The sequence below is a fragment of the Capronia coronata genome, assembly GCF_000585585.1.
Source record: "Capronia coronata CBS 617.96 chromosome Unknown acBCG-supercont1.3, whole genome shotgun sequence".
Classification (NCBI taxonomy): Eukaryota; Fungi; Ascomycota; class Eurotiomycetes; order Chaetothyriales; family Herpotrichiellaceae; genus Capronia; species Capronia coronata.
The window spans coordinates 2,202,843-2,222,717 of record NW_006912895.1 but is presented as its reverse complement, the minus strand read 5'-3'; the positions used below and the strand labels follow the sequence as shown (position 1 = coordinate 2,222,717).

At 53.0% G+C, this 19,875-nt stretch overlaps 4 protein-coding genes across 4 annotated transcripts; 1 reads left to right on the top strand and 3 right to left on the bottom strand.

Moving 5' to 3' along the window:
* Window positions 1-133: 133 nt before the first annotated feature.
* A1O1_04117 (glycerophosphoryl diester phosphodiesterase) lies at window positions 134-1,426 on the bottom strand (the record flags this gene model as incomplete). Its single annotated transcript, XM_007725014.1, has 1 exon — window positions 134-1,426. The coding sequence occupies one exon, from the start codon at window positions 1,424-1,426 to the stop codon at window positions 134-136; it is 1,293 nt and encodes a 430-aa protein (XP_007723204.1).
* Window positions 1,427-3,424: 1,998 nt separating this feature from the next.
* Window positions 3,425-5,967, bottom strand: A1O1_04116 (uncharacterized protein; the record flags this gene model as incomplete). The annotated part of the gene is made up of 2 exons (XM_007725013.1): window positions 3,425-4,003; window positions 4,078-5,967. 2 exons carry the CDS (start codon window positions 5,965-5,967, stop codon window positions 3,425-3,427), a joined length of 2,469 nt encoding a protein of 822 aa, XP_007723203.1.
* A 3,426-nt stretch (window positions 5,968-9,393) lies between these two features.
* Window positions 9,394-11,394, top strand: A1O1_04115 (uncharacterized protein; the record flags this gene model as incomplete). Its single annotated transcript, XM_007725012.1, has 3 exons — window positions 9,394-9,491; window positions 9,580-10,006; window positions 10,051-11,394. The coding sequence occupies 3 exons, from the start codon at window positions 9,394-9,396 to the stop codon at window positions 11,392-11,394; spliced, it is 1,869 nt and encodes a 622-aa protein (XP_007723202.1).
* A 3,284-nt stretch (window positions 11,395-14,678) lies between these two features.
* A1O1_04114 (MFS transporter, PHS family, inorganic phosphate transporter) lies at window positions 14,679-16,471 on the bottom strand (the record flags this gene model as incomplete). The annotated part of the gene is made up of 2 exons (XM_007725011.1): window positions 14,679-15,882; window positions 15,942-16,471. The coding sequence occupies 2 exons, from the start codon at window positions 16,469-16,471 to the stop codon at window positions 14,679-14,681; spliced, it is 1,734 nt and encodes a 577-aa protein (XP_007723201.1).
* Between the last annotated feature and the right edge of the window lie 3,404 nt (window positions 16,472-19,875).

Sequence of the window (19,875 nt, the reverse complement as noted above, 5' to 3'; positions counted from 1 at the left end):
GGTTCCGGCTTTGCAACCTTAGTGTAATGAGACAATGTCTATTATATTATCCGCGACTGATCATATCATCGTGCCTCATTCCCCTCGTGCTCTCCCTCGATAATCATATGAATGTCTAGTCTAGTTCTCATGCTTACTCATTTCCAGGCCCCTTGAACCCGAAACAGTTAGCATAGTAAGTGACGGTGGCGGACCAGTCAGAGAACATGGCTTTGAGCCCTATCTCCCGACCCAGTACGTCCAAGACCTCATACATCTGACCGTCGTAATGCATGATGGGAGCAATCGAGGAGTAGTAATAATCGTCGTCTGCAGCGACTCGAGTCAGAGGTCCAGAACGCTCGAACGACCAAGAGATGATTTCAAGGCCCGCATTCTTGGCAGTAATGGCATAATCAGATGGCACAACGGTATCGTTGTTAGGTCCTCCCACGGCTAACAGGTAGTTGATTGGTGGGGAGATGATGTTGACCCCACTGGCCTTGAGGGCAGGAAGTCGGTTGACCGCCGTGGTAAAGTTGGCCGGGTCATCACCATCCTCGTCCAGGAAAACTGCTTGGGCACCCCAGGCAGGATACTCATTCAGCCAGAGATAGATGTCCGCCGGGGTGAAGGACTGCGGAAAGACGCGCTCGGGGCTGATACCGTGAGCGATAAATGTATCGATCATATCTCTGGAATACTGGGCTTGAGTGTAGCCATTGAAGGGCATGGGAACCGCTTTAGGAGGGGTCTTCAACTCGGGGGTGAAGTTACGATAGCCCGGGAGGGAATCGACAAGGTCAATGTAGCTGTCGAGCGACATGACCTGGCCGCAGGTATCATACAACTCGGTTCTGAAGAACGGCACACCATGTTGAAAGTCCTCTGGGGTAGTTGCCGTGGCATTAAAGCCGTCCATCTTGCTGCACAGGGACATGAACTCATCCTTGGTGATATCGCTCGTACAGCACAGAGCAGAGGCGTCGGCGGTTTCGTTGGCCGGGGTGAATGGCTGCGTGCATTTGGCGGCCAATTCGGGTCTGAGCAGGATATCTGTGGTAGTGTGCAGGTCACAGATGTCATGTCGGCAGACAAGTCCCAGATCTTGTGTGAATGACACATCACATTCCAGTATCCCGGCGCCCATCCTTGCACCAGCCATGGTGGATTGAACCGTCTCTTCAGGAATCATCAGGGTCCCTCCACCCCTGTGTCCAATGCTCCAGGCCGTGATCTCGAACGGGCCGTTTTCACACGACTCCAGCTTAGACTTGAGCGGACTCTCTGTCATGTTCTCGATGAGGTAGTAAGGACGAGGACCGAGGGAGATGTAGTAGTCGTCAGGCGTCGGATGCTGTTCACCTCGAGGCATGACTGGGAATGCGGCAGTCAGATCTGCAACCAAGGCGGCCGACAGGGCCAAATACCCGACTGTTGCGCGCATCATAGCGAGATAAGCTGGAGACCGTGGTGAGTAGCTACGTGGATACTATATTGGCTTGCGAGGAGGAGACAGAAGCGTTCAGGCATCCTGCGAAGGGAACCGAGATACTTGTACCTGAACCCAGAGTTCCCGATCCTACCTCTGGAAAGCCAATGCAGCTTCAGGCATGACCAGATGCGAGCTGCAGCTTACCCTTGTCCCACGTGGACGAATCGAGGGCTGTAGAGTGATGGCATCACGGCCGAAGAGGGCGCTGAAGAGCTGTACGAAGCTCTCACATTTGGAGCTTGATCGGCTAGCTGCGACATTTGACGGCTCTTGCAGCAGCTCTACACCGATAGCTGAATAGCTGGAGCTCCCATATCGGACAAATGAGAAGCAACAGTCGGCAACGTGAACTGCTGTACCTGCATTCTGACGAAGGTGAGGGGGACAAAATTGCCAGGTTCGCGATGGTAGACGGGATGGAAACTCTTGGTATAGGTAAAAGCTAAACCGCGAACAGTGATGGATGAGCAAGACTGATAAACGTTGATTTCCAGGCCAATGATGTTCTCGGTGCTTTCTCTAGCCCAAGGCTTAACGTCAGTAGCTCCTTGGCTGCTCACTACAGGTACCACTGAGGGCATTTTATGCCCAACTGGGACTGGCAGTGCTACCCTCCGAGGTCCTTCCTCAAGTACCCAAGTACCTCCAGGTACCTACAGGTCCCTCCTGACGTTGGCACTGGTCAGGATACATGCCCTCAGTTTGATCCGCATGCTCAAATCCAGCAGGGCGGTCCTCAAGCAGACAGTTTTTGAGGAATGGCACAATGGCTGGCTCGAGCCGTGGGTACACTATATCCCCGTTTCCATCGATGCTGAGTTTGCCGAGCTTGGAGAGGTGACTCGGTCCTTGATTGAAGACCCTCAAGGAAAAGTTGTAGAAGAGAAGAAGGTCGAGAGGTGGAAATATACTTTGTACTTGGAAGTATACTTTGTCCATGCTTTGTGGCAGCCAACTTGAACCACCCCCCTGCACACCTCCCGATGCCTTGGCGGCACAAGCAAAGTAAAACCTGCTCGCTACTCACTTCGGGCTCACGCCAATACTGCCGCTTTTAATACCAACTATGTACGACTCACCTTCCTCTCACTTTCTCTTCACCCTCTACTCACCCACCGACTCACCCTTCATATTACCTGATTGTTAGGACTAACGTATGTGATAAGAGAGTAGGCCACCTCCATCCGACCACCTACACATTTCTTGACTGCACTCCACCATAATGCTTTGAATTGTTTGTAACTACTTGGAATCCTCTTCCTTAGGTGGAGAGACAACTACTTGACAGGGTCCTGCATTATGTCCGGTGTTCCCGCAGACGCCACACGTCCGCGGACGCGTTTCTGTCTTTGGCTTCCGACTACCACCACGCGGTGTTTCTTGCTTGATCATCACTTCTATACGACTACGAGACTGTAGAAGCTGTCCCTCCGCAAGGATTATTATACTTCCTCCTTCACGGAGATGTGTCTTCTTCGCGCACTGACGGCGACTGAGTAGTGCATTCTCCTCCCGAAGTGTCCTGACCTCGGACTTCAAAAGCGCGATCTGATGCATAATTCCTATCGCACCCTTCGTAAACTGGTTAATGGCCTCAAGTATCGGTGTCGGAGAGCTGTTTTGATGGAGAGAAACTTGATTCTTGATGAATATAGACGGTGAACCGGCTTCAATGGGGTTACTAGGCATTTTCGAGAGCCAGGCCTGTGTCATAAACGGTCATGACAGAGGTTGCCAAGAGGCACGTGACTAGATATTGTATCACTTCGAGTCGTTGTCGATATTATTACCTCAATAGATAGTTAGGTAGCAACCCTTCAGACACTCTTTGAGAACCTCCCGCCCATCGCCCCCTGACAGACCACGACACGGACCCCACACTATTCTTATGGTGCACTGCCGTGACGTGTAGCTGGCTCCTCAACGGCTCCACCGCGCGCCCATCCGGCCTCACACCGTGCCTGGTGCAAAGCCGGGTGCAAGACTAAGGTACCCTGTCTTCGTTTTGCGAACGTCACCTAGGTGCGCCTGGGTATGACTTGGCCAACGGGCCTCGTACATCAGTTGCTGACCCTCCACAGTGATGACCAGGTCGAAGGTCACGTCGATGATCCTGCGCTTCGCCATCTTTGCGGCTGTGTCAGTGTAGGCATTTTCCTTGGTGGGCAGATCGTTTCGGAACTCGGTCATGTCAATTTCTATCTCTCCGAGCAAGGTTGCCCCTGCGGGTTGGTCAGCGGTGTGGAGTACGGCCCTGGTGAAAACGAGAAAGATGGAGGAAGAGGGAGTTGAGCGCGGAGCTGTGTTTGGGGGAATCGAGGCAAGAGGGAAGAAAGGGGAGAAGAGGAAGAAGAAGAGACGTAGGTTGGACAGACCTTCATTCTCCGCGTGGTCGCGCGGGAAGTGCGAACGGTGCCGTTTGGCTGATGTGTAAAGACACTCGACGCACACGAGTTTGGGTTCCTGTCTTCCAAAGGTGTGCGATGAGGGAAACGTTTTTGATGTGAATCTCGTGTCGAGTTTGTCATCCTAGGACGCCGAAAATCAGTCATCAGCTTCATCCTGGCTCTTGCTCCTGCCGGATAATACACGTGTGTATGTACCTTTTGAATGACCCAGAGGATGGTGTTCTTGACGTATTCGAAGCCGTCGACCTTGTCAACCGAAGGCACCAAGCCAGCTTGGACGTGTTCTTTGTGTTCCTTATAGGGCTCGGTTTGTAGGAAGCCATAGCTGGCCCTCGAGATACGGGAGGGGCCATTCTCTTTATTGAGCGACCGCAAAACCGCGCCTCTGGCTACGGTCGACGTGGGAAACTTGTCGGGCCAGATCAGGCCGATCTTTCCGCCCACCATGTTTGTTCTACAGGCAGTGACCTGTTCAATGCGTGCGCGCAGCGCGGGCGACTCACCAAAACCACCAACGACCACGACATCGATCACTGTCAAGCCTTTCTTTGCCGCACGATCCAGTTGCGATTCGAGCAGTCGGCTCACTCCGTTGAGGCAGTCCTTGAACAGGTCAAAGATCTCCTGCTCTGAGAATCTGAGACAGTGTTTGCTGATTTTCTTTTCCGGGTTGTCCCGAAGGCCTGGTATGTACAAGCGGCGCGGGAGTGTTTTCTTCTTTGTGAAGTCGATGTACGGTTTGAGGGACACCTCAAAGTCTGCGACCAGTCCAGCAACTACGCTCTTGAGCTCGTCGGCTCCTCCGTTGAAATCCGTATCGCAGAGCTTCTCCAGAAGTCTCTTCTTGTACGCTTCGTTGATCAGCGAAGACCCGCAAAGAGCTCCATCCGGCGGGATCATTTCACCCTGCAAGCGCAATGGCCGATTTCCGTCAGAAGTGACTTTGTATGTCGTGATGTCCACAGTGCCGCCACCTGCATCCAGCAGTGTGAAGATTTGATTCTGCCTCAGTCGTCCTTTCTCCCCTAGTGACGCGAGCACGAATTGGGCAGCAGCCTCGGGCTCGGAGACAATGAAAAGGTCTGCGATGATGGCATCTCCGTACAAGGTTCCAAGACCTGATTTCCGAACGGCGCTTGCCATGGCGTTGTGCATGGTTTGGGAAGCAGCCGGCGACCAAGAGACCGGGACGCATAAGACATAGTCAATCTGTGAGTCGGCAGTGAGGCCCTCGTTTCTGCGCAGGATCTGCTTGGCATGGTACAGTAGTCGAACAAGATAGTCAGTCAAGATGTCGTTCAAACACCTGACCGCCTTCCGATCCTGCAAACGGCTCACCTGCTGGAGTATTTCTCGCTGTACGTCTCTCAAACGTTTAGTCTGTACACCACCAGCTCCGCTGCTCTCGTCCGCCTCGTCCGCTTGTTCATCTCCCAGGATCAATTTGATTAGTCTCACAATCTCAACATCATTCTTCGAGTGGAGTTCATGTGGATGTTTTTGTATGTGGTGTACCCGATATCCCCACTCAATGAAGCCTTGTCGTGTCCAGATTTGCTGCTGAACGCGCCTCGTTCGCTTGCGGCCCCGCGGCCCTGGCCTTATCCGAGGTGAGCCTGGGGGAGATTCGAAATCTTGCTCAAACTCATTTTCGCGCGGCGCTGACTCCGAATCGGAGGTCTCAGAGTCACTATACGATGGGGAAAAGTAGAGAAGCTCGGTGGGTACGTTGTCGTATCGCGCATTCATTCTAGCGTCGCGCGAGCCGGCCGCATCCTCGTAGTTGACGATGCACCGAATGTCATTGGGACCTAGACCGCTTACGTCCGTCCCAGGCCCGACTTTGGCAAAGGCAACCGTGGAGTAAGTAGTTCCGAAATCGACGGCCACGATAAATCTGGCACCGACTGACTCCGGATGCAACTGTTGTGTACCTCCTCTCTGGTCGCCATTCAACTCTGCTCTGGCGCTTGGTGGAGACTCGTAAGTCTCAATTGCAGTGCTGTTCACAGCATGGGTATTTGCGAGTGGTACAACTTGTGGTACGTGCGAGATTTGGCGAAAGACTGGCTCAAGAGGATTCATAATGGCGGCTGGCATAGTTGTCGTCCACAATGGCTTATAGTAGAGGCCACATGGAAGGATCAGGACCAGCACGAGTTTGCCGGATTTATTATAGAAGGCTCTAGCACCACCACGCCTGCAATTAGCCAGTATGGGTCGCAACAGACATCGACTGTGTAAGGCTCAATTGTACTGTGAAAATTGGCCAAGCATATCTCGTATGGGAAGAGACCGTGAACCCCTGGTTGTAATGGATCACTGAATGAAAGTCGCAGGCGGCCGTGGCTGGGTTCCTCGGGCGGCAACCGGGGTCGAGGACGCCTGGCTAGGCGCCCGCAGCACTCCTACAGGGAACCGAGGGGGCTTCGGTCGTTCTAAAGCCCACTTGCTTCATTTTCCGCGTGATTCTATTTGCCCAACATCTCACGATATGGTAGAAAATGAGCAAGAGGAAGAGAGCTGTGGCCGGACTTTACAGACAACAACAGGGGTTGGAGGACGGCTAGTGTAATGCAACCTCTGGAAAGGCGGTATCATCCTTGTCGCAACAAACACTGAGACACTCGCGACACTAACGTGCGCCACGTCAGGCGCCCGCAGCACCACTAAGGGGGTTGGATATTCCAAAGCCAACTTGCTTCAGCTCCCGCGTGTTCTGTTTGCCCATCCCCTAAATGCATGGTAGAAAAATGGGCAGGAGAAGGATATCAAGAAAGAACAAAGTGCCGAAGCCAGACCGCCCTCTACATAGCTTATGGCCAGAGGAAGTAATCGAGGAGTTGATCGCTTTCCTAGAGTATGCGAGGGCTGAAGGCCTTCAAAAAGCTCAGATCAACGAGAGCGCTGCACAGCATTTGAGCCTCTGGAGTCACAATGGGCGATATTCTCCTGATCAGATCAGGCGCAAGCTACACCTACTCAGACATGGATTCGGTCCGGAGGACGACATTTCGGGAGATCTAGATATGATCTACGTCGACGGTTCCAAGAATCTGACTTGGTTCAATGAGGGGCAGAAGGAAAAGATCGCGAAAAGGACATCGGAAATCAGGAAAGAGAAAGAGCTGGAGGATATGTACTCACCCAGGAAATTGAGAAGTGGCTCTAAGCAGATCACCGTGAGTCCTGACCCAGCAAGCAGAGTGAGATCGGATAGTAGGAGTACCATCAACGGTTCGAGAGGGAAACGAGGTCCACTGAGAGCTACCATTCATCCACTCCGGAAAAGGCTCATCGCAGACGGTTTGGGAGAGGTGAGCAGTCTTATCGCCATGAGTTTCCGAAGGAAAGGCTGACTTACAGTACGAGACGAGTGGCTCAACCAGTGACAGTCAAGGGTGGCCGTTCAAAACCGAAGACACCCCCTCTTTCGACACTCCATTTAAGCGGACGGTGGTCACGGTTGAAATTCCCCGGGCTTCTACTGCTCCAACTGTCCCAAATTCGGCTTACACCTCAGAGGGAACGCTGTCTCCAGGACCTGATCCTTCTGACTGTTCCGATATCGAGGACCGGGTATTCGATAATAGAAAATTTGGGGCGCTATCAGCGAAGATACGGTCCATGACGGAGCGGATTGAATGCCTGGAGAAAGATCTTTATGTTTTGAGGAGGAATTCTGCATTAGATGTTGATTTCTGGAAAGCGAGATGCCATGCTGTCGAGCTTGAATGTGGGGAGTTCAAAAGAAGTCAGAATTCTCTGGCTGTGAAGCTTGGAGAGCTCCTTGCAAGTGGTGGTAAGGTGACCATTGATGAAGTTGTTCAGTTGCAGTCAACGGTCGACAAATTACAGTCGATGATGGCGAGTCGAACTGAAGTTGCAAGGCTGCTGCGGCCTGGCCCACATTCGCTGGACAACGATACGGCTCTGTGGGTTGCAAAGCGCATGGAAGAAGCTCATAGAGACCTCAAGAAGATATTTATGACACGCGATGCAGACATCGACTGGACTCTGGTTTCGCCGCATTCACGCAATCGCATCACACCGCTAATGCACCGAGTCGTTCCCACTGGTACACGATCGGAACCTGAGATGGCTTCCGCACTCGAGGTGCTCCGGTCTCAAGGGATTACACAAAAGCAGTTTCTCCAGGCATTGAGTGCAGCAGCGCTGGTCGAATGGGTGTTCCAAGCAAGCACAGCTACGCTGACACTGGATCGATACCATGGATTTTGTGCTCCAGGTACAACCTCTGCGTATTCCAAAGCGTTGGCACACGTTGCCAGCAGAGGTATGCTTACAACGTGCGCCCGTTTGTTTGCCTAGACTGACTCCCAGTAGATCCGGATTTCGCAAGCAATATAGACTTGGATATCCATCGCGACATAATCGGCGAGGCAGCATTCAAGCACTTTCTGGAAGCTAAAGCCACAGATCTTGGATTGAGGCTGCAGGAAGCATTCGAGCCGTTATGGGCGAACCAAGATATCGCAGATAGCGGATCCGAAACTTCTGACGTTGAGGCATCACTCGGGGAGCAGCTAGCAGGAGTATTCGCGAAAACCATGGAGGTACAGTGTCGATTGCGTGTCTCAGGAAGGCGATTTCGGTACTCTTGGTATTCGTCAGGGCAGACGATCGACCCCGATCATCCCACAGTCTGTGGGCAGAAACACAGAGAAGCTGAAGGTCAGTCTCGAGTCAGCCTGACGCTCATGCCGGGAATAGACGAGATCTTGGACGAGACCAGCGGCGTAGGCACGAGCGGGTTTGTGGATGGCTGCAGTGGGCTGGAGCCTGCTGTCTGCCTCGTCCCAGCAGTAGTCTTGTGTGGAATGTGCCATAGGGGTGAATTGAAGTGATCGGTCCATCTCTAGCGTCAACTGCTTGTCGCGGTGATGCACCAAGCCCCTATCGTTGCAGAACTTAGCGCCAGTAGCTGTGTCCCCTCCAGGCGCGCGCGAAGCAACCCAGCCCCTACCGGCTCATTTGAGTCTGAATTGACCGGCGGCCGACTGCGAAGTGATCCACAAAGTAGGCCCAACGTCCGAGATTCCGTGAATCAAGAGGAGACACTCCCTTCTCACATCCATCGTAGTTGTCATGGCCCCAAGAAGAGAACGAACGATTAACGAGAGCGCACAATTGGTGAGGTTGATCCATCAGTACAAGGTGCTGTTCCTGGATCCTGGACCGTCAACCCGCTTGCAGAGATGGGCGAAGCCGTACAAGCACCTCCTCGATCAGATTGACGAGATCCAGGCTGTCCGCTTTGGAACATACCCTCCCGCAAGTCATCACGATGTTGAAGGAGCCTGCAGGAGGAAACTCCTGGTTCGCAAGATCCAAGCGAACGCCATCCGATGCAAAAGGGAAAGAGACAACGAGGCTGGATGGATCAACAATGTCGCATCCTTAGTCTTTGAACGTGTGAATGGAATCGAGTTCGTCTGGTGAGGGGATCCGACCTAATGAATATTCTGTACTGATGCCTGACAGTCAAAAATGCAAGAAGCATACGTCAAAACCAGATTTTGTTGCATTACCAAACGATATGATGGCGGCGCAAGAGCTTCTCCGCAGGCATGCGAACAGGTCAATTTGTAAGTGCACTGCTATGGAGAGAGCAAGTATTGTGAGGTGATTATCTCGTGCCCCCACGACCGCTCCCGAGGGCTAACTTGCGGCCAGAGTCGATCAAGTACGGCCGTCGATTTTCTCAAACAAATCAGACGAGCGAGTCCTGCACCGAGATGGTGGCTTGCAGAGCGTGATTGTTGACCAGAAGTATAAACGGCCCGATCTTGTGGTTGGATTGAGCTTGACGACGTCATTCGTGCCTCACATAGGCCAGTTGTCACCGGACAGATACAGCCCTTTCAAGGACGGGTATACTTGCTTTCCTTTCCTGGTAGTGGAGGCCAAGTCTGAAAAGGCCGGGCCTGGGTTTGAAGCGATTCAGCGGCAGTCGGCACTGGCTATCAGATCGTGTCTGAAGCTACAGGTAGACCTCGAGACGGATTCTGGAAATGAGCTGCTACATCCGCTGGTGTGGTTCATTGGATATCAAGGAGATGAATGGCGTTTATACTGTGCTATTCCAAACGGCGACGAGACTGTAAGTTGCAGAAGGCCCATGAGATGTGGTACTGACCGACACAGAATGTCGTTGACTGCTGGCACGGCTATCTGGCCAATGAAGACCAAGCATTACAATTGCTGCTGATCATGGATTGGATTTGTTACTGGGCACGAGACGTATATCGAGAAGCAGTGCTGAAATGTATGACGGCCGTAACGTCTCTGGACCGGGGTGTGACGCCGGCTGAAACAGAATTTTCGGCCTATAGCGACGGCACTGGCGATTTACTCTATTCGAGAACTATATCGCTTCCTTTGAGATCCTCCAGACCACCGCTAGTCCGACCTGTTGTCTTTTCACAGCATCCCGAGGCCTCAGACGCGGGACAAGTGCGCGAATCCCTTGACGAATTCGCCGAAGACACCACGATGGGAGATCTATCTTCATCAGTCGAAGACAACCAAGGCGGTGCTGTCACTGATAGCACTAGTGCTATCACGGTAGTTGATGCGAGCAACCTTCTTGTGGAGTGGAAACACCTCTCAATCCCTGAGGAGGAAAAGGAGCTCCTGGAAATGATTCGCAGTGGCCTCTGGGACAAAAGCTTCCGGGAAATTGCTTGGGAGCTGCTTGAGGTCCTGACCGATGACGCACACACCGTGCGACTTAGTCGGCGTGTGGTCAGGGATTTGTGGGAAGGGAGGCCAGAGAGCCCTGATCACGAATTTGAAGACGAGGAACCGATCTCCACACTCGTCGTGTTCCGCAGTCGTTTTGACGAAGCAACATGGCAAGTAGTCCAGTCATACACAGTCATCACGTGTAGCCAGGAAGCGGCACAACAGCTAGCGATCGTTGCCCGGGCCGGCGAAAGCGTCACCTTGCCATTGAGCTACTGGAAAGCTCATAATTGTGATTGCTTGATGATAGCTGCCAACGCGTTCCAGTCAATCAGTGGGAGGCAGTCTGCGTTGTTGGCAGGCTCACAAGAGGTATACTGTCTTGTACCCGACGACCTGGGCCACCCAGGGGTGCATAGTCGATGGGAACGATATGACCGGAGCCAGTCCAAGTTGCTGCTCGGAAGGATCGAGACGGTGGTCAATAATATGGGAGACCGGACTCCGGAGCTTGCGCGTTTTGCGAATCGAGCCTCCCAGCGGTATCCCAGCATCGATCATCTTTTCGACACCCGCACCATCGACAATTTGCCAGGAATTTTGCTGAAGAGACCTGTTCTATGGCCCGCCGGGGGTCCATTGTGGTGCTTCCTGACCTTTGAGCCGACTCACCCAGAGAATATAGAGCAGCAACTCGCACTTGTCAGAGATGGAAAAGGAATCTTTGCGGCTGACGACTTGACGAACGAAGACCACCAGTCCCTTGCGGAAGCAATTGCACAGATGTACGTCGATGCCGAGTGAGCGACCGCAAACTGAGAACTTCAGGCGTGTCGCGAGTTTAGCGAAGGCGATCGGCGTTCACTTTGCACTTTCTCGGAGGAGGTGGAAGAAGTCGTTACTCTTTTGGCCAGCTGAAGGAGCCTCGCCAGATGTCCCGTAAACACCAATCATCCTCACATGATGATGCTGAGATCCGATGCTACAAGCTCATTGTTTCGCTTTCCCCTCTAGGAGCGGCCTTCTTACCTCAGATCCCACCTCCCCCCACCATCCTGCACAATTTCCACCGCCTTTCCCTTGCCGTCGAAACTCAGGGACAGAATTCACCGTAGATTGAACAGCTTCGTTTGGGTGTGGGCGCACACTCGTGATGGCCGTACGCTGCGGGAGAGTGCAATTCTTGAAGCTCCACTAATGAGTGTACACTGGGTTTCGAGCGCAGGCTGAGCGTCAGCTGCTAAGTAACACCATCTACACTCGTGGGGGTGGCCCTATGGGAAGCCTTAACGAGGTGGGACAGGGTCCCTGGAAGCGGGGATGTCCCGGCGTTGGCACTGCGCACCCTGCTCCCAGGCTCGAATCTGTCCTGGACAACGGGCCCAGGGCAGATATCTCTCTAGGACGTTGCCCCTAGGTTACGAGGAATCATAGGACGCATCCCGTGGTAGGACACCTGTCCCACATACTCTGGCACAGGACTGGTGTCCTGAAAATTTCCTCCTATGACTGATGGGATCCTGGCTGAGCGGGGCGTCCCAAGACATTCGGCCTAGAATAGGTTTGATTCTAGAACTACACTCCTAGCATTTGCAATACCCTAGGGCATCCTCACTCCTAGTGATTGTGCCCCAGCAGGCTGTCGTGGCGGGACATTAATGCGGCTGCTACCTTTATCAACTAGTCCTTCAACCTGGTCTTGCGCAGGCGTCTCCTCTGGCTCTGTCTGGAATCAGCTTCAAATACTTCTACATCTTTTCGCCACTAACCTCATCTCGGCGGCGTGCCTCTTCTTCTATCCTGATACCAATGGCAAGACGTTTAAGCAGATTCACGAGGTCCTCGGTGATCAGATCATCCTCCATTCTCTCGAGGATCCAGAGAGCGCAGACTTGGACAAGGGCAGGTTAAGCATAGTAGAGGCCCAGAAGGCATGAATTGAGTCAGATATCTACTTGTACAGAGTCGAGTACACTTCCCAACGAGCATGCATAATGTCCACTAGTTGTTTTATCTGGTACGATGATTGGCTCTAAAGCCTAAGACCACGTCGCAGGCACAGCTTAGATGGTGTCGGACCCACAGGCCAAAGAGCTGTTCTCACGTGAATGTAACCTCCTGGCTTCAGCGTGTGGCCCCTGGTTGTGGCCAAACTTCTGCACATGCGAATCACTGCCGCAAAACGTGTTCCGAGGGAGGACAACGTAGCTGCTGATGCTCGCATTGCAGGTGGCGCCGGAATTCTCTCACTGTTCTAGAACCTTGACCTCTTGAGGGCGGGGACCGGTTTGATCGGTGGGCTGGAGGGCTCCTCGCTGCCTATGGTTTCCGACATGGTGCTATGATCTAGAGGGCAATGGTAAGTTTCGACGAAAGTGCTGTGGAAGTACTGTTGACGCTAGTATCAAATTCTCGTGGAGAAGCTCAAGACGCATAAGACGCCAGTTATGGTGGGCGGTACGCGGTTCATATATGCCCCTGTCAGTGCCTGCTGAGGACCAAATATGCGACCCTCACTCCCTGCTTAGTGGTGCCCCAGGGCATGATGAATTGCTTGGCGACCATTCCATCGCCAATGAAACCAGGAATGCAAGGTAAATTCCTCACCGTTCTCGTCGCACACGTATCACCACGGTGAACATGTGTGCGTCGTGGTCAGCTTACTGTCTCATCCGCATGGGGGCCATCTTGTGAGGCTTTTTCTGCGATTGGATTACAAGGACAACGCGTATTACTTTACCTACGGTAGGGAGTAGCGAAGCACAGCCTACAGCATGTCGGTAAGAGCCTACAGCATGTCGGTAAGAGCCTACAGCATGTCGGTAAGATGCACGGCGTGGAAACCTCTGTGAAAGACTCAGACCCAGATAAAGATTATCCGCTTCTCCACGAGAATCAGCAATCCTCCGTTAGATGGACGTCATCGTAGCTGGTGGTTTCTCAGTGGGGCTAAGGAGGAGGAGAATGCCACGTAGCTCCTAACGGTCTGGTAGGATGTGATGTCTAGTCGCAGTCGGTAATGCCGGCCCTGGTGCGTAGACATAACAAGCTAGGAGCCCGTCCATCAGGACAGTAAGGAAGCCGAGCGCCGACTGGTACGGTAAGGGTTAAGAGGATAGACGCGATGGAAGACGACAATATGAGGTGGAAGACTTGGTCGACAGTAGGCTTTCGCGGGAACGCAGGGTAGTGGGAGCCGCGAAGGGGGTGAGATGATCCTGTTAGTGGGAAGAGGGCCCGCAGGAGTTGTCAAGCTTGGGCGACCGAATGAGCCTGAGAGCGAAGGGCGGCGGCGACGGAAGCTTGAGATTGTCGAAGCTGGAAAGCAGCGAGGATGAAAGTCCCCTCCAGATCTAATATGGCGAAGGGCTTGGAGAGAGCACGGCAGAATCGTCGTAAGTGGAAGGGGGTCAGTTATTAGGTTGAGATCACTCTCGGAGAAATGTGAGTCGAGCGACGCTGCTTTTGAGGTCCGCGGCACTCTCATTGGACACCACAGAGCTACTGGATCCATCATGCCAAGTTGGCAGCAAGGCCAATAATGGCCGTCAGATACAGGGCCCACCCGGGTGAGCCAGACCGGCGTCGCACCATCGGCGTCAAGGTGCCCGGCTATTTGGCCCTCACGATGGGTGAGTCGCGGGTGCTGCTCGCCCGGGCTCGTGCGAGCCAGAGGTGAGCACAGGGCGGCATCACCCTCCTCCCGATCGAGGCTGAGCCGCGAGCAGTTTTTACTCACCTTGGCTTTCCAATCGACCTCGGATTGCCCATATTCGCGATTCCAGATCCCTTGATGACATAAGCGCACCCAGCCAGTATACGGAGAGCTGCCCTCTCACGAGGCCTAGAGCAACGGGTAAGCAGGCAATAGGAGCAGCATAGTGCAGTTTCCAAGTCAATCTGGGGGGGTACATGGACCTCTTCTATTAATCTACATTGCTGGATTAAACTCGTCGCACACCTTTTTCGCTCTGCTCAAAGGCATCAAGCAATTGACGAGGGTTGGCAGAAAGCGCCAAAGTCCTCACAGAAACTGACATCGTGTCTCGAGGCCATATAGGCCAGTGTACTGCATTTCCCCTGCTTGCTCAAACAGTCGCCTTGTGTTCGGTAAGCACGTCAGGGCTGGGGGATCCTTCAGCCGCAACATAGGAATCCCTACGGTGACCGGCGGATTCGGGATCGTAGTTCTTGGTGCCTGGCACCTCGCCGGCAAGCTCTTCAAGGGTCTTGCGCTTGGTCTCCGGGATCAACAAAGTGGTGAAGATACCGCACAGCATGAAGAGAGCAAAGATCTCCATGACGTGATTGAGCCAGGGCGAAGGGTTGGACTTCGTCGGGTGGCCCTTGGTACGAAGAGGACCAAAGACGCACTGTGCGATGATGGCACCAACTTTGCCTGAGGCGGCGGACAGACCGTGCGAGGTTGATCGGTATCGAGTAGGGAAGCACTCGCCCGGGACAATGAAGGTTGTGGCGTTGGGACCGAAGTTGAAGAAGAACTGGGCCAGAACATATAGAGCCAACAGACCTCCTTCGCTGAGTTTGTGGTACGCGAAGCCGATGATGACGAAGAGGATGGTCAAGATGGTGAAGCCCATTAGTTGAATGGGTTTACGGCCGATCGTGTCGACCGTCGCGACAGTGACCCAGTAACCGGGGATGGCTCCGGCGCAAACAATGATCAAATTGCCAATGGCAGTGTTGCGGAAAATCTCATAGACGTTGTCACCGCTGGCGTAGCCTATGGCACTGAGAATGATCGAGTTGTTGAGTCCGAGTCCATAGAAGGCGACGTCGAGGAAGAACCAGGATCCAGCCGTTCCAAGCAGGACCTTTCCGTGCTTCCACTGGCCGTAGTGGCGCCAAAAGTCCTTCCAGGAAGCCTTGGGAGGGTCCAGGCGGGCACGGGAGTCTAGGAGAACAGCAGCCCGGCTGACTTCGTCGGGATGGCCTTCACTCTTGCCAGCCTTGTAGGCCTGAACGTCTGCAACGGCCTTCTCCGAATCTCGGGCCACGTCGAAAGTGTATCGAGGTGTTTCGGGGATGGTGAGGCGGAAGTACAATGCGATGCAGCCTGGGACAGCACCAAACCCAATGATGACCCGCCACATCTTATCCACCGCCAGTTGGCATACACCGTCACATAGGTCTACTGACTTGGCGGTCAGGAGAGATTGCTTGAAGCCTGCGGTTACGATCAAGGCGATGATTGCGGCGGCAAATTGGCCGATACCCTGCATGGCGAAGACGGACCCCATCATGGCACCTCTCCATTTGGTTGTCGCGAATCTGGAAGCGGACAGTTAGACGTTGTGCGTCGACACGATAGATCACAGAGGGAGACTCACTCGGAGGTGATGATCGAAGACAGGGGATAATCGCCACCGATACCGATACCCATCATCACACGCCAAAATATGATCAAGCCAACCACAGAGACGGCTGGAGAGGCCGAGGACAGTGCCTGGGCAAGTGTTGCAAAGATGATCAAAATCAACTCTAGACCATACATTTTCTTTCGGCCGACCTGATCGGCCGCCCATCCGAAGGCAACTTGACCGATGACGGTACCACCCGATGTTGCCACTTTGATGGCAGTGTCGGAATTGGATGGGATGTGGCCTGGGCTCTTGGCCGCATTCTGCCAGTAGACAACGCCCAACATGGCAGTGACCAAGTTGATGGCGAAGATATCGTAGGCATCGGTGAAGAAACCAATACCGGCTACCACGATGGCACGGACATGGTACCAGCCAAAGGGGGCCTTGTCGATTTCGGCGAGAGCCAGTCGTCGACGCTCATTTGGATCCTGGATATGGGCAAAGTCGTTGTGGAAGTTGTGGAAGGCAGCATTGCCGCCTGCAGTCTTCGTGGCCATATCTGGCTAAGTGACGAGGGAGAAGCGACTCGTTGTCCAAGACAATCCCAAGAACCAAGGAAAGTCAAGACCGGTCAAGAAAGGCTTGCCTTGTACAAGAAGTGTTGGAAGAGAGACGGTTGCGCAAGACCAAGACCGGTAGCGATGTCCTACTACATATAGTCGTCCTTGGGGGTGGAACACAAGTGACAGAGAGTGGGCGGACCGACGCAAAGGTCCGGTGGATCTGAAGAAGAAAGAATGACTGGGTTCGCCCACACCGAACAGGGTCCAGCCAAGGACCTGTGACGGATGCTCTAAGGCCAGGCTCTCGACGGCCTCAAGGGAAATGTCCAATAGGCGAGGCGTCGACAGACACGCAGAGTTCAGGAAGGGATTGACATCAGCACGGGGATTTCGTTCTCTATGCCTGTTGGAGCAGAAATTTCATCAGGCCGGCACTCTAGCTCTTGCCATCTCACCATTTGGCATTGCTAGTTCCATCGCCCACCAGTACCACTTCGTTCGAGAAGTCTGCGCGACGGTGGGTTCGAGGTAAGATGGCGCATCGTAGGCTTCATTGATGCAGGGATCTCTGCGCACGGAGGCCGTCATGCAGCGGTTGCTTGGCGGTGTCACCTACATGTTCGCTAGGAACAAGAATCTGATATGGAATAGATAAGTGTTGAAGCAGCGGCCAGGAACGAACCAGAGTTGGTCAGTTCGGAACGTGCATCGACTGATAGATGCGCCACCTGACAGCCGAGCCTGTCATGCTCCACGTGCAGGGGTTGCGGGCGCTGTTCCCACATCGATCCCAGACGCGATGAGGCTGATCGTCTGGAGGATAGCAGCAGGGAACGATCAATCGAGAGTGATAGGACATGTCAGGACCTACAACCTCCCTGTTCTGGCGTTCGCGTTCGCAGACTTGCTCTTCATAGAGGCAAGACTGTCACCAGTCAGTGTGTATAGTACAGCAACGGAGAAAGAGAGGAGGAGATGGAGGGTGTACGACCCAAAGAGCAGGATCAAACACGTCGGTGACTGCACCGTGTTACTACCATCTTGCCGTGTTGATGGGAAATGCCACTATGAACGGGCACTAGCTGAATACAGAATAGCGGCCTTTCTCACCCCCAACGGAGGCAGGCACCCGAGGCACGTTCTGGCTTCTGGAGGCCCGGGGTTCGCCCACGTTTTCTCTTGATTGGCTGTAAATCGACGTCTCCCAGCGCCAGGCAAGATTCTTCTTACACCCTGGAAGATAAGGAGAAAAATATCAACCTGTTTCAAACTTCAAACTGGACTCGAGGAAAAGCGACGGGCTACTTTCCTTCTGGCCAGATCTTATCTCGACTGCTGAGATTGGCAACCGCACTAGTATTATCTAGATGCAGACTTCTTCGCATCGATGTTTGTGGTTGGAGATACTCGGGAGATCTTAAAACAGAAAGAAAGGTAGACAATGCCCACTGTGTACGAATCAACTAACCACATTGACTACAAGTTTACCCACTGCACCATCTGGACGCTTGTAGACCGGTATACAACCCCAAATGAGCCATCTAACCGCCTCACGTGCTCACTGTCCTGTGGTCGAGATCCGTATCTGACCTGCACCTCGCTCGGCAGCGACGTGCCGAGAGTCTCTATCTGCAGTGTGATATGAGATATGTCAATGCGCTCCCGGACAAGTGTAATAAGTTGATTCTTAGTCGACAAACGTCCAGCGGACGGGACCTTGGGGAGTAGGGAGATTGCCGTTTTCTTCAAGTCACCCCCTATCCTGACATCCTCGTCGGTCCATTGCCTGGGATCAATGGCCGTTCTTAGAAATGCTGGCAATCATGCGTTGTCCTCGAGCTATGATCTAGAATTGTTCCTCTATTGCAAGCTGCCTGACCTACGCTGCGGGTTTCATTATACCACACCATGGCTTCTGCAGCAGTTTGCTGCCTCCCGCCCCAGCCGTGGTCGTTGTGCCATCAACACAAAGGGCGAGGCGCCCAACAAACCAGTTGCCCAAATCGTTGATCAAGACAGCACAAGGATTTGCAATCTCAATCTCCAAAGTCCTTCATTTGGTGGCCCTTTATTGACATGGCATCTCCAGTGGAGCCCTTAAAAATTGTCAAAGAGTATGACCAAAAGTCGCAAACAATCACTATGAGGAACTCGGACAGCTGGAAGCCAATGGAAATTTACAACAGTCACTCAATAACATTCAGATCCAATGGATTGCGGTGGGGGTTTAATCGGGACAGCCCCCTTCGTCACTATCGGATAGAATTGATTAAGGCGGTACACTATTATTGATACTTATGAGGAGAGTCGAGTTCTTCTGCTGCGGCTATAGGAGGATATGTGGACCACGTTTCCAGACAAGACCCACATGATAAGGGTACACCGGTGATGAAAAGGGACTGCGGGTGATTTTGAGATGGTATCCGATCGTTTGAAGTGGAGGTTCAGCATTTGGCGTTGGCTCCGACGGTCGAGGGCCACGTGTGAAGTTATACTATACAAGCTTTAGACAATGGCAATAACATATTTAGGTACCAGCCTTCTCATAACACAGGCTTTTCAACTGTATCCAATCCTTATTAGACGAGGTTTGCCTTGGCCTGGCTCCAAATGTTGGAGAACTAACCACAGTCGACAAGAAGGCACCTGAGACGGTCCCTTTTCAATTAATCGGAGGCTCTATGTAGCTCTGAAACGGCAGAGAGTTAAGTGCTATAAACATGCGCTTCGGGTCCCTTGGGCTAGCCTGGCCGTTGATGTGGGTAGGGACCATGTGTCATAAGCCTCTTGATCATCCTCTGGCGAGAGAAAGAGAGATATGTTTTCGGAACAGTCCAAAGGTGAGACCCAAACGTACGTGTCTCTCTGGTTGGCCTTGCTGCTTGGACTTCGGTGGAAATGCGGCGGCTCCTCTACCGTAAGCATGAATCGTTTTGAGGCTGCTCCACGCATAGATTGTGCTGTAGCCCAACGTAGGCAGTCTATGTGCAGTTGTGGCTGCCCAAAGAGTTATCAAAAAGAGCTGCTGTCTTGTCAAGAATGCCCCTTACACGGGCTCACTGGTAGGTCTTCCCTCAGGGTCGTCAATGAGGTCCTTGGATTGCACAGCCACAGCTCAAGAGCAACTGAGAGGTATCACCTATCATTCCTTATCGTCCCTATCCAGCGCTCAGGAGCGATATCCACAACTCCAGATACGGGATTCCACTAGACCTAATTTGGGGGTAAAAGTCCGGGATGAATCTCGACATCCGATTAGTTCGCGGATCTCCGTCCAATCTGGGTTGCGAAGCTTGATGTGTCTGATATTGACCGTAGAAAGATGCCAGAAGAGGCGTCCAATTGCGAAGTGAGATAAGAGCATGCAATCCGGGGAAGATGGTGCTGTTCTGCCACGG